Consider the following 14,979-nt stretch of genomic DNA (forward strand, 5'->3'; position numbering starts at 1 on the left):
GCAAGAGGGAAGCTACTTGAGAGAAGCTGGAGAAATGGGCAGAGAGCAGAGTCCTGACTGGGCAGGGCTGAATATTGGCAAAGTATTGCATTGTATTCCAAGAACAACAGAAATTCATAAAATCTAGAGTTTTGAGCAGGAAAGGACTGTGATTAGATTTGTGTCTTACAATCAATCTGGCTGCTGGTGGACAGAGGCCTGGAAGAGGCTCGAAGTGGAAGCAGAGACTAGCTGGGAGGTGGAGCTGTTCAGGTTAGACTGGGGGCAGGGTCCATAAGCAGTTGAGCAGCAAAGCCAGACACTTGGCATCTTGGTACCAGCTCAATTACTGCCTTTCTGAGAGCAGTGAAGAAATCACAAAACCTATCTAGGTGGCCATTTGCTCTCCATTCCCACAGAGGAGAAACCTCATTTACCCCTTCCCATTTATCCCCTGCTTAAGATGCGGGCCTGAAGCTGTCTGTGCTATGGAAACACAAGTTGTTATTAACGGGCCCACATAGGGAGAATGATTTCTGGACTCTCTAAGTCCTGAGAGAGAGAAACCCTTTCTTCACACTGGTAGGAATGAGTGAGCGAGCCAGGCCCACACCTTGTCCAGGGTCAATCACATTCCCTATAGAATTCAAACGGGGGTTGGCTGTCTTAACCCACACATTGTCTCTCCTTGCAGCTTTAATCCTTTGTAGCTTTAACTCTGCTGCCAATGTTGTCATACTGATGATTTTGAAATGCAATATTAAACTCTAAAATAACATTAAAACTGGACTATTTAATGCCTGCTGCCTGGCTCAGACATCGGTATTTCTAGGAGATTTAAGTATAGGAATGGGAGACATTGCTTCCAGTTTTAGAAATCCAAAGGTAATACAATTATTAATGTTTTATCTTTTTTATTGCCTTGGGTATAAAAGAAACTTTCATGTACTTTCTCCCATATTTTCATCAATATGTAACAAGAGCAGTGAAGGACTGTCTTTTACATCTATTCATTACCACCCACCCACCTCCCACACTTCCCCACATCATTTAATTCCTATCCCTGGAATTAAATCATCAAAGTTACGATAAGGACAGCTCATCAGTGCTCCAAGCTTTTTCAATCGAGCTTTCCAATTACTGAAAAGATCTTTTTTTGAGCTGGAAAATTTTCTGGTCACCAGCATCCCAAAGGATTTGGAAGATCCCAGCCACCACTGACCAAAGTCTGGTCCTACTCTATTACCCCCATACCTATAAATACAGGCTCAGCAGACCAGTTTTTTAAAAGTTAGCACCCAAGACAAGAAGATACCTTTGCACATTGTGTTGCAATCAAGCTGAGGAATTTTATTGGCTGGTCTGAACCATGGTGGAAATCCAATTAGGTTTTGTTTCCAATGGACTGGGCCATTTAGCTCTTGTCCACCTTATCCTCCTCTATTTCCCCATCTTTTCCTCTCCCAAATGCCTGTCAGTCACTGGTAGGCTTAGCTCAGTAAGAATGGGCTGAGGTGGATGTCATGTGGGGCCTGCTCCAGCCCTCACCCCGGCAGCTTAGTTCCGTCCTCTCCATCGTCCCTTCCCAGCCTGAAGAGCAGGAGAGCAGGCTGTCGGGTGCTCCATGCAGGCCCTTTCCCAGCAAGGGAGCAGGGTTGGGGGAGGACTCACGAGGTGCAGTTGTCTGTGGTGCCGCTGTCAATCTCCATGTTGGTTGAGAGGCTGGCAAAGCCATGGGGCAGCTCGTCCCACTCATCAAACCGGATCCCCGTGCCCAGAGAGTAGCGGCCCTCAGCACACGGCTTACATGACTGATCCTTCATATCCAGAAACTCCCCAGCTTTGCAAGAGAAGGCTGGAACACAGCAGGGACAAGGGCGGGATGGTGAGGCCACTGCCACCAGGAAAAGGCAGGTTGTGGGCATCCTAGAGGGAGGAGCAGAGGATCGAGCTCCAGGAGTTTGACCCTCTAAGATTCAGAGCCACAGCACATCTTGTATGATTCCATGTATACGGAATGTCCAGAAAGGGCAAATCCTCAGAGACAGAAAGTAGATTTGTGGTGCCAGAGACTTCGGGGAGGAGGCATTAGGAGAGACTGCTAATGGATATGATGCTTCTTTTGGGGGTGGTGAAAATGTTGTAAAATTAGCAGTCGTACAACTCTGTGAATATTCTAAAACCACTGAATTTTACATCTTGGGTGAGCTTTTTGACATGTAATTATAAATTATATCTTAATAAAACTGATATTAAAAAAAGACTTTGGGTTGCAGCAGCTCTGCTTTACTGCAAGATATTGGGCTTATCCCTGATGGTCTCATTTCCTAAGGGGGTGGCCTTGGTCATTCTGAGAGCTCCCTAGTCAAAAGGATACTATGATTTCTTGTGCCAACCCCTCTGCACGGTGCCCAGCCCTTCAGCCTTGAATTCTCCCTTGAGTCTCTGGCCTAGGTCTCCTTTCTGGTTCCACTGCCACCATGCTGGCTGGGATTCTCAACCCCTGCAATTTCTCCTGACTAGTTTCTTGTTTCTTGTCTTTGCTCATTCTGTGGTCAGAGGTAACTTTCTAAACCCTGATATGTACTGTTATTCCCATTATATAATAAATAACCAGGCACTCCCCTTTAGCTATAGAATCAAGGTCTCAGCCTGGCACTCGGAGTCTTGCACAACTTTCCGTGACCTACCTTTCCAGCCTGGTCTCCCACTACAGACTTTTCTCCTCCCCAACTCCCTCTATCATCTTCCTGTGTGGCCCCTCCCCAGACACATGTTCTTCCCCAAATATTTCTGAGGTTCTTTCACCTCCAAACTTTTGCTCAAGTGTTTCCTCTACTGCTTCTGATCCCTAAGCATCCATAACCCCCATTCCTTTTCACCTTGTATGAACACATCATGTTGATGTGTGCCTCGTATGGGGTTCTGAGCTCTTCCAGGGATGGTGGCTCAGTGATTGGCACAGAATTGGCAGGAGCTCTATAAAGCTTTGCTGAAAAAAATGAGTGGATGAATGAGTGACTGCTCCTTCCACCAGACTGTAAGCTTCTGAGAGGAGAGACTGCCTCATTCACCTTAGTGGTTCACATGGCATGGTGCACAAGAGGAGCCCAGTAAAGCTGGCAGGTTAACTGAAGATGGCTCATTGGTTTCTGTTAGTCACACCACAGTTCTGCTCAGATCATAGCAATATCCATTCATGAATTTAACATACTTTATTTGCTCACCTACTGAATCAGGTACTTTGCTAACCTTATTTTAGAATTTAAGTGCCCTCAATCTCCTTCCCAAAACTTCCTTGATTCTGTTATTATGCTCTGATTTCTATTATTATGCTCTTTGCATTTCTGGGGGAAAACACCACCACCAGTGCAGGGGAAAGAGCTGCCAGTATAGAATAGTTGTGACTACAGAGTCACAGAGGCGGGGATGGGAGCTGCATGTAAGCAGCTGCCTTGCTGACAATCCTGTTGGTTAAAAGTTGGGAGGGTCTCCTTCCCTGGAGGGATGCTTGGTGCACCCGAAAGGTCTGTCTCTGCAGAAATTCATCTTCTCTGGCTTCCTTTTCAAGAATGAAAGCAAATTAGTCTTTCCTAATGACTGATTGAGGCTGGGGAGTGTAGACTGGAGACAAATGCACAGGCAAAAAAGAAAATGTATGCAAAAAAGTTATCTGAGTGGGACGTGGTTGGAATTGCTTATACTTTATCCCTTGATGGGATTTAAATTTAAAAACAAAAGCAAATTCAGATACCCCGTTAACGTTTCTTCACCAAATATCAAAGGGGCCGGGTTTAGGGACTTGCTGGGGGAGGGATCTGATTCCTTAAGATAGCTGCACTGTTGGGGGGGCCTAGCTTGGATGACAGGGGGCTGGGGGCCGAGGCCAAAGTTGAGCGGCTGGGCTGCTTACAGCACTCGGTGCCCTTGACGGGGTCAGGAAGGCTGGTGCACAGGCCAGGGCTGTGCGGCACGGCAACCCTCCACCTGGATCCTGTGCTGTCACATGCGGTGTACTCGTAGTGGTATTCAGACTGCAGGGGAGAGAACAGTGGGCAAAATGCGCATTAGCAGTGATCAAACATTAACAGCTTCTTACCCACTTCCTCCTCAGCACATGGCTACTGACAGTCATCAACCCAGGGCCAGGCCCTGGGACCCTACAGGGAGCAAGACATCACGGTGCTGAAATGATTGTTATCCAGCACATACAGGAGCCGCAATAACTGAGACCATTCCTCTCCACCAGCTGTGGTCTATTCCTTAGAAATCCTTTTTTTTTTGCATGACTTCTTTGTTGTGTATAAATAATAACCTGACAGACCAGGAGAATGTAGGAAGGTAACTAAAGAACATGCTAGAAGCAAATGGAGGTTTTTTTGTCCCAAAGTGTAGAATTATGAGCAAGAATTGGTCCATGAAATATCTGCAAGGCACTGTCACAGAAGCTGTATTTCTACTTCCATTTGTTCTTCATGCTCCCTTCTGCCCTGAAAGACTATGAATTCCCACCTTGCATTTTATGAAAATGTCATATTTAGCCCAGGCTTGTGTGTGCCCCCATCACATGGGCCTATCATGCCTAATTGTTTCATACAATGAGAAACTCACACTTCAGTTGCTTTACCTGAACTAAGAATAACTGAATAATAACAGTGCAACAGCCAAATCAGACAATAAATAGAATAGCAGCAGCAACAAGGAAAATAATAAAAAGCACTACTTGGGAGAAAGGAAACACAACAGATGTGCCAAGTACCCTTAAACACGCCTTACTCTTTTAAATCTTGTAATAAACAACAGACCACAGAATTAATGTGATTTTGGCTCTGACAAATATTTTACCATCCGCCCTTTGCTAAAACCATATCTAAATATAGAAGTACTTTGTATTCTTGTGTCCATCAGAAAAATAGATTTTGTGTCCCCCTTCAATCCATTTGAAAGCATGACGATTGTATAACATGTATAAATGCAAGGAGCTGAGACTAAAAACAAGACAGTTTTGAAGTCTGTTGATCTAAGAATAGATCAGAATCAAAAGGAGAAAATCTCACCTCTGGAAAGAAGGAGACATACTGCATGTCATCCAAGCTAAACTGCACATTTCTTCCACATTTTAACATCTGTGAAATCAAGATGTGGCTTATAACTAGCAAAATAAGGAAGCATTCTTTGTGTTATATTTTAACCAATAAAGCTTTTTCTTTTTTTGCAGTGCATAAAAAGTGGTGTGTCTTAGAAGCTACGGCATCTCAGTTTTGTGAAAATTTGGTAAACATGTTGTTTCTCGGTCTGCAGTTTCAGAAACTTAGGAGAGCAATTTTAGAGTCCCCTTTTTATTTTTCTCTATTATAAATATTTACCAGATGCATACTGTGTGCCCAACAGGTAGAAGTATTAGGTGCTGTGCCTGGTAGGGCTCAGGACAGCAAAGCATACATTCAGCACTTTTATCCAGAGTGAGAAGATATAGAGAACGGGAAAATTAGGGGAACTGTGAGCCTAACTTTTGATGAGAATCTTTGGCTTTGGGGTTAGATGTCAGCATCACCTGGGAGAGAAAGAACATCAGGCTGAGAACTCTTTGTGCCCGTGGGCTCCCATCACTCTCAGGCTGCTTTTCCGCATAATTCCAGTCTGTTGTCTTATCTCTGAGGATTCTGGGATACATTCAGGCAACTACACGTCTATCAGTTCCAGGTCTAAAAAGGATAGTCTGCAAAGGGTTTTGCTGCAAGAATGAGGGGTAAGTCCACAGTATATAAATTAAACTGACGAGTGAGGGAACCAGGCAGAAGGGATTCCATGACCTGCCTGTGAAGTAATTATGCTGGTCATTTGCATAGTGCTTTTACAGTTCCCAAATGCCATCTCGTCTGATCTTCAAACTCCCCACAAGGCACACAGAGCAGGGCTTGTTTCCTTCCTTGTACAGATGGGAAAACACTCTTAACGGGATAACATGGCTTGTCCAAGGTCACACAGCTGGTGAGTTACAGAGCTAGACCCCAGGCCTGCCCACCAGGGCTCCTCCAGCCTCGTACATCTATCAAATCAAACACAAACTCACACTAGGCCAAATTCACAGAGAAATCTGAAAATTGAGTAAGACAGTGTTGACTGTCTGCCAGCATCCAGGCTCACTTCTGAGGCCCAAAAATTGGTGTTAAAATATCTAATCTGTTCGAGCAGATAATTTCAGTTCACTCTGACTGCGTTTGGCCTTTTGGAAACACTTGGGCCAAGCCCATTTCTTTTCATCATCTTTCATTTGGTGTCCCCTGGGTCTCACGCGGGTGGGAGCTTTGCTGGGAAAATGGTGGTTCCAAGCCTTAGAAAATTTTCCTTTGAATATGTGCTAATTACTTCATGTCACTTGGGGATGTTTACACCATCCAAGGTGGCTGGCTGTGCTGCAGCTGTTTCAGATCTGAACTATGCTTTGCTATCTCACCATTCAAGACATCAGCTTAGACAGACACTTAAATCATAGATGTAACTGGCAGTACTCCTCAGTTATATTCAGCATTCTGTGAACACATCAATTCCCCAACAGTACCTCAGTTTACCCAGTGATCTGTCTTTCAAAGCACATAGTCTGCATAATATACAGATTCACAAAGGAGATGCACAAATATATTCAGTATATATGTCCAGCACACAATTCCTCGCTCCCCTGATACACAATGATATGACACATACCCAAATCATAATTTCAAATGGGGCATAGGAGGCAGTGCCTACTGCCTGGATGTAAACCAGGGAAGTAGGAAAGGGTTTGGAAATGTGAGGTGAGCACCTTCGTTAAACTGCCCTCTCTAAATCACTCAGCCACATATAATGCTCCTGAGGCACGTGAGAAAGAAGAGGAAAAAAACCACTGGGATCTGCTTTGCAAATATTGAGCTGTCAGTTGGTTACACTGATCTTTCAGCTCCAGAAGAAAAAGGATTCACTCAGACCCACAATGTTTTTAGTCCCCGCTGTCTAGGTACTGAGTGGATTGCTGAAGTGATAACATAATTACTAAGTCAGAAGATGGTACCTGGAGAGAACTGTGTCCTTCCTTCCAGCTTTCTCCCACATTCTTTCAAAATAACGTGTCCTAGTTTTTTAAATGATACCAAAGTGAAGGATTAGAGATTGGAGAAAGGTTACCACATAACGTATAGATCACGTGCTACAGAGGCATTTGGTTGTCATTCCCTGTGGAAGACGAGTAAGGTGTAAGCTGACGAGGCGGTGACAGGTGGCAGGTAGCCTCTTTGGCGAGCCCTGCACAAACAGACAAGCCAGGCTTGATTCTGCCACCCCATTACCGCACAGTGCTCAATTTCTCTAAGCCACAGTTGCCTCATGTGGAAAATGGGGAAATAGAAACATCTGCCTCATGGGCAGGGCTGCCATGTGCCGCTATGCAGGTCTCCCACAGGGCTGCCCAGTTTGGGGTGTGAGTGGATATTGGAATCTGGCCTGAGCTCTGTGTGTAGGTTCTGTGTCCTCTTGTGGCTTTGATCTGCCCAGAAAGGCGGTAACTTTTACCCACGGGTAATAGGTCAATTGTGAGCATAAGTAGGATGATATAGGTCAAATGCTCAGCACAGTGGGTTTTTGTTTTTTTTTTACCATTTTACAGATGGGAAAGCGGAGGCATCAAGAGGTAAAAAATTACTTGCTCAAGGTGACACTGCCAGGAGATTGCCAAGCTAGGACCGAACCCAGGCAATCTGAGTCCAGAGCTGTGTTCCAGCCTGCTGGTGCTCGTGGGCAGCCCACACAGGTGCCACTCACACTCACAGTGTGTGTCTGGTGCCCAGCAGTGGCTTCCAAGATGATGAAAACTTTGCTATGAAAGCCAAGGGTTATAAAAAATACTTAGCAAACAGGGCCCAAAGGGCATAGAGTCAAGCCCAGAGTTGTGTGGACTGGGAAGGCTGAAAGGCACTTTAAACCTCACCGAAGGGCCTCCTGTGCTGTGGACATGTGTGTTTTTGCCCGCCCTCTTGTCTGGCAACAGACTGTCTTTGAGAGGATACCTCCCCTCCTTATTACTGTCAGTCTTGGCGGGACTCTTGGACAGGATGGCCTCTGCCCACGCACAACACAGACTCACACAAGGCCAAGCAGATGCTCTCCCTGGGTATGTGGAGCTGGGGTGGGGGGCGGGGTAGGGCACTTAGCCCTGAGTAGGGACCTGAGTGGGGTGGACCCTGACAGGGCAGGAATGTGTGGGGTAGCGGGGGATAAGCCCCCTCCTCACTTCTCTACCTACGGCTAGCCTTGGTGCTACCCCCAACCAAATCCACAGTAGTAACAAAAATGAAAATTATGCCAAGCATCACAAATGGACAAATACTGTGTGAGTCCACTTATATGAAGCACCCAGAGTAGTCAAATTCATAGAGACAAAAAATAGAATAGCGGTTGCTAGGGGCAGGCCCTGAGTACAGTTTTGGTTTTTCAAGATGAAAAGATTTCTGTCAATAGGTGGCGGTGATGGTAGCACAACAGTTTGAATGCACTTAATGCCTGAACTATACACTTAAAAATGGTCAAGATGGTACATTTTTATGTTGTGTATACATTACCACAACTTTTTTGGGAATAAGTTATGATACTATATCAAACTAAAAAGGTTCTGTACAGCAAAGGAAACTGTCAACAAAACAAAATGGCAAACTATGGCAGAATATTTTCGCAAATGATACATCCCTCTATGTTTATTGCCACATTAACAACAGCCAAGATATGCAAGCAACCAAAATGTCCTCAATAGATGAATGGATAAAGAAGATGTGATACATTTTTGGATATACAATGGAATATTATTTGGCCATGAAAAGAAGGAACTCCTGCCATTTGAGGCAACATGGATGGACCTAGAGGGTATCATGATAAGTGAAATAAGCCAGGCAGAGAAAGACAAATACCATATGATTTCACTTATATGTGGAATCTAAAAACAAAACAAAACAAAATGGGCAAAATAGCAATAGACTTGTAGATACTGAGAAATGACTGGTAGTTACCATGGGAAGGGGTTTGGGTGAGTGTGTGAAATAGGTGAAGGGGATAAAAAGGCACACAATGTCATTCATAATATAAATTAGTCATGGGGCTGAAAGTACAGCATAAAGAATAAAGTAAATAGTTCTGTAACATCTTTCTGTGTTGACAGTAACTACACTAGTTGGGGTGAGCATTTAATGTATATAACAGTTGAATCAATATGTTGTATTTGTGAAATCAATATAATATTGTATATCAACTATACTTCAATTATTTAAAAAATTATGGCACAGGCACATGCCCAGCCTCTAACTTACCCTATTAAGTACCCTGGAGAGAAGAAGCCTGATGATCTGGAAGTGTAAATTTAAGAAATGTCTCCCAAATAAAATTATATGTACAAATATATTTTTAAAAATTACTATTAAATTGGTTGGTCAAATTCAAGAGACCTTCAAAAGGGAGGCGTGGAGGGCAACAGAGTGGATGTCATGACAGTCTCATTGGTTATGCTATGGTAGTTCCCTGACTTTATTTTTTTTGCTCTTGATGACTAGTGAAAGCATTGCATTACAGTTCTACCAGTAAATATTAAGTGCTAAAAAATATTTTTTAAACATTCTGCTCTTTTGGAATTAAAATGTTTAAACTCTGGAAATATTGTTAGCTTGGAACGTGCCAAGTCTTTTATGGTCTAGGAAAATTATGTTCACTCATTCCATATTCAACAAGTACTTATTGAGGTCCTATTATGTGCTAGGTTCTGTTGAAGCACTGGGTCTGAGACAAAGTCACGCTCTGACAGAGCACAGATGTGAATGTGGTGGGAAGTGTGCTGGCTGGGAGGGGGTGGGGAGGAGACAGACTATAAACTCTTACACAAATAGGCTAACTTCCGGTTTTCCGCTGCTTTCTGCAGTTAATTCATGCAAGCTCTTGCCTGGTCCCACTTTTTTCCAGAGAAGGTCTTGATGTCTGTTATGAACTACATGTTTGTGTCCCCCTAAAATTCATATGTTGAAGCCCTAAAATGATAGTATTTAGAAATGAGGCCTTTGGGAGGTTATTAGGTCATGAGGCTGGAGCCCCCATGAAGGGACTAGTGTCTTCTAAGAGGAACAGAGCCAGCCCTCTCTCTCAGTCATGTGAGGTTACAGTGAGCAGACGGCTGTCCACAAACCAGAAAGAAGGCTCTCACCAGACACTGGATCTCCTGGCACCTAGATCTTGGACTTCCCAGCCTCCAAAACCATGAGAAATGAATGTTTGCCTTTTAAACCACCCAGTTTATGGTATTCTGTTATAGCAGCCCAAACAGACTAAGACAATGTGTAAGGACTCTGGCTGAGGGTAACACATCTCTGACTCCAACTTGACACTAACCACTGAACCAAAATGTTTCTTTTTCAACTCACGATGGTTTGAAAGCCATGCTAGGCCAGACCCCACAAACACTGAGTCTAGCTACTTTGATGTAACCTCTGCTCTGCAACAGCATTGCTGAGAAGACAGAGATGGCCTGCCTAGGACAGTTAGAGGGAGGAGCTGGGTGGCTGGGGAGCAGTGAGGTCTAATTGCTCCACTGGCCTTCTTCCTGCCAGGGCACTGCTCAGCCCAGCTGGCCAACGATGCTGGCAACGGGTGGCCCAGACTGGCTGAGAAGTCAAGGGGCTGCTCCCCAAATGGGGCCTTCAGAGGCTAACATGGATACACTCCAGGCTGCAAAGCTCCTCAGGGAAGGGAGGGCTCAGAGGAGTGCCCAAAGCAAGCCGTCTGAGAGACCGAGAACAAATGGCCCAGGTGGCCATTCCCCATTCTGGTCTTTCGTCTCCTGGTTTGTTAAATGAGAAAGTTGGATTTAGACAATTTATAATTTCTAAGATTCCTTTCGGTTTCAAAACCTTGTTATTTTATGGCTGGTACCTGCATGGAAATCTGTTCTTCCTTCCACCTTTTACCCCTTCCTGTAAAATGGCATTTCTCAGTTGTTATTTATTTTATGTTTTTTTTGCCTTTTTAAAAAATTGAAGTACAGTTGGTGTACAAGTTTATATTAGTTTCAGGTATACAACATAGTGATTTGACAAGTACATATCTTACAAATGCTCACCACAATAAAGGTAGTTATCACATGCCTCCATACAAAGTTATTACAATATTATTGATTACATTCCCTATGCTGTAATCTTCATCCCCATGACTTACTTATTTTATAACTGGAACTTTGTATCTCTCAATTTCCTTTATCTGTTTTGTCCATCCCCCAGCCTCTCTCCTGTTAATCACCAGTTTGTTTTCTGTATTTATGAGTCTGATTTGTTGTTGTTATTTGTTTGTTCATTTGTTTTGTTTTTTTAGATTCCAGATGTAAGTGAAATTGTATGGTATTTGTCTTTCTCATCTGATTTATTTCACTTAGTATAATACCTTCTAAGTCCATCCATGCTGTCATGAATGGCAAGATTTCATTATATTTTATGGCTGAGTAATATTCCATTGTATATATGTGCCACATCTTCTTTATTCATCTATTGATAGACACTTAGTTTGCTACCATATCTTGGCTATTGTAAATAATGCTGCAATAAATACAGAGGTGCAGATATCTTTTTGAATTTATGGTTTTGTTTTCTTTGGATAAATACCCAGAAGTGGAATTACTGGATTGTATGGCATTTCTGGTATTTCTCAGTTTAAAAAAAAAAAGTGTCTAAATAATAAATGTTAATTATAGGCAAGATGAAAATACAGGCTAGAATTTAAAAGAAAATAAAAATCTTCCATAAGCCTACCACGTAGAAATCACTACTTTTAACTACTTTTAACATTTTCTTGTATTTCTTTCCAGATTGTTTTTCTATATATGCAAATGCATTTTTAAAAACAAAATGAAGATCAGATGGTACATAGTTTTGTATTCTGACGGTTACTTATATTTTAGGTCACAAGAACTTTCCCATGTTTTTACTGGTTGCGCCAGTTACTTGAACCAGTCTCCTATTGTTGGACATTGACTTTTGTCCAATTTTTCCTTATTTTAAACAGCACTACAATGAAGTTTTCTGTGTATCTCTCATTATTTCTTTTGCATAGACTCCCAGAGTGGAATTACTAGGGTAAATAGTATAAGTTTCTTTAAGATTCTTGATCGGGAAGGGAGATTTCTAAGAGAAAACAGACATCTCAAGTCTTTTTTAAAAACCTTTTATTATGATAAATTTCAAATACATATATTTTAAAAACAGAACATAATGACCTCCCCATCTACGTATCACAAAGTTTCAATACTTAACAATTTCTGCCATTCTTGCTCATCTACTTCCATGCACTCCCCATTTACTTCCACCCACTCCTCCCCAGTTGAAGTTTTTGCTTTTTTATAGATTTTTTTAAAGCAAAATTTATATGCTTGAACTGCACAAATATTTGGATAAATGGATACATTTGAGTGAAACACTGACAGGGCTAAGAATCACTGTAAGAGACTGCCCGGGAAGAAGGGGACACCTGCCCTCCACCAACTGCCCGCAAACAGACTAGACAGAGTGAAGCAGGGGCCTCACATCCTGAGTCTAGGATCACGCAGCCACTACTGCATAAAGTCACAACCACTCAACGCAGCAGGGGATCAACATGCCTGGAGTTTGTCTTGGCCAGGATAGGGACTGTGTCAAGAAACAGGTTCTTAAGTAAACCTGGATTTGGACTAGAGGCCTTGGCGTCTGGAGGAGGCAATTTCTTGTGCTTTTCTCACTTGTGGGCTCATCTCCTTCTCTTCTCATGGTCCCTGAAAAGCAGATCCTTTAGGGAAGAATGTCAAGAAGGGGCCAGAGTAGGCCAGGCACACCCTCTAAGCTTAGTACAGAGGGATGAGTTGGTATTTGCTGACTCATTTGCAAATGCTCCTTTGCTTGGAAAGTGCCTGACTCAGATAGGTGCAGATCCCATTAAACAATTCCAACTGTCAAGGAGGAATGATCTCCTCTTAGCACAGGACATGGAGAACCATGGAGAAATGTTAGAATTTGAAAATCAGTGCTCCAGATGAGATTTTCCCATATGCCCTGTCTTAGCTGGATGGTTTCCCAAACTCCTATTCTTTGCTGTTTTTGTGGTGGAGCAACCTCCCTCAGGTTTTGAGTGGATTGTCTGGCTAGGGACAAGCGACCTCACTCTGTCCCGCTGTGAGTGGATGCAAAAGGCGCAGGATCTTTCCTATTGTCCTCCAGCGGGTCAGACTGGGGAGGACAGCAGGCCTTCTCCTCTCTCCCTCCCTCCTTCTCATCCTCTTAGGACTGCAGACTTAGGAGCAGTGTCTCCTGGGCCCATGGCCCAGACATACCAGCTCTAGACCTCTGGTGCCTACATCTGTCTGATCATCACAACTACCTGGAGATCATGTTAAAAATATAGATTCCTGGGCTCTACCCCAAGATTCTGATACTCCTCTAGATAGTCTTCTTCCTCCCTCCTTCAAAATTCACTCTTCTATGCTTTAACACTTAATCTTATTTGGAAGCACTTCAGAAAAATTAATCTCCCACAAGACAGGCCCTTACCCACGGCCCAGGGGCCACGCCCCCACACCCGGAGGCAAACTTCAGCTGTGTGCATTTTTCTGGGCCGAGGGTCCGCAGGTTTCATTAGCTCCTCTAAGGAACCCCACCCACCCAACTCACTGACACAGAAAGCCATCAAAATCTGTCCTGATGTATTAGTAATTTTTTTATTAAGGTATTATTGATATACACTCTTATGAAGGTTTTGCATGAAAAAACAATGCTTTCACCCCTGTGACACAGAAAGCCATCAAAATCTGTCCTGATGTATTAGTAATTTTTTTATTAAGGTATTATTGATATACACTCTTATGAAGGTTTTGCATGAAAAAACAATGCTTTCACCCCTGTTCTTGTGTGCCCCCCATACCCCATAGCAGTCACTGCCCATCAGTGTAGTGAGATTCCAAGAGCATGTTTTTAACAGCAGAGTATTATTCCATCTTATGAGTGTACCTGAGCTTACTTAACCAGTCCTACTAATGGACATTTCTCATCTTTTGCTATTGACATTTAATGCTTCCTCCACTCAGAAATCATCTCGTTTGTTAATTTATTGGCTAATTGTCAGAATCTCTGATTCAAATAGAAACTCTTTGAGGGCAGCCACCTGTCTTGTTAACATTATCTCCCCACTACCTGGCATAGTTCCTAGCAGTGTATTTGGCTCCAAAAGTGTGTGTGTGTGTGTGTGTGTGTGTGTGTGTGTGTGTGTGTGTAGACGTATAATATGGAATGCATCAGAATGTAAGGATATTGATAAATTTCACCAAATTGCCAAATTCCAAATAGTTATCCTAAGTTACCCTCTCTCTGCAGTATGTGAGAGTGCCTGAATCTCTGCACCTTTGCATCTGAGGTAATTTATAAAGGAAGTGCTGTGGCTTTTTGAACTGCAGCACTTTCTGACCTGTGATGTGGTTTGGGAGTCGATGCTGACATGCCTCTCTCTGTGGCCCGTGAAAGTCCAGCCTGTTGGGTAAGGTGGTGGTGTCTGGGAGCACTGGCCTCCTGGGTCCCCTTTGTGGCCCAGTGACAGTGCATCATCTCCAGTTGTCCTTAGGCTGCTTGGTGTTCTCTGGCCACTTCCCCTGTTGCATGTGGTCATGTGAGGAGTGAGTAAAATTGGGTTGGTTGGGATGTTGGCTCCTGATTGAAGGCCTTTTGAAGTTATCAGGAGAGAGGTCACTCTGAAAGTTGCATGTCTTCAAAAATAGAAATGAAATGCTTCCAGAAGTCTAATGCAGTTGGCCTAGTTGTATTAGTAATTTTTAAATAGTTTAATATTTTACCAAACAAGGCTGTTCACTTTTTAACAGGGGGCTGAAATACTTTAATCCAGGGATTTTCAAATTATACTCCAGAGTCTAGGGGTTTAGAAAGCCAGGCCCCTCAAAGGGGAGTGGGGATTCCCCCTTTTAATGGAGCA

The 14,979-nt window shown here is 43.3% G+C and overlaps 1 protein-coding gene across 2 annotated transcripts in view; it reads right to left on the reverse strand.

Moving 5' to 3' along the window:
- Positions 1–14,979, reverse strand: part of ELAPOR1 (endosome-lysosome associated apoptosis and autophagy regulator 1) — a 76,273-nt gene that overhangs the window by 29,050 nt on the left and 32,244 nt on the right. For both annotated transcript variants that reach the window (XM_017657955.3, XM_017657954.3), the window contains exons 2-3: positions 3,893–4,013; positions 1,651–1,834 (exon numbers count right to left, since the gene is read on the reverse strand). In XM_017657955.3, the coding sequence (XP_017513444.1) occupies positions 1,651–1,834; positions 3,893–4,013 (305 nt within the window). The remainder of the gene's footprint in view (positions 1–1,650; positions 1,835–3,892; positions 4,014–14,979) is intronic.

The sequence above is a fragment of the Manis javanica genome, chromosome 4 (assembly GCF_040802235.1).
Source record: "Manis javanica isolate MJ-LG chromosome 4, MJ_LKY, whole genome shotgun sequence".
Lineage (NCBI taxonomy): Eukaryota > Metazoa > Chordata > Mammalia > Pholidota > Manidae > Manis > Manis javanica.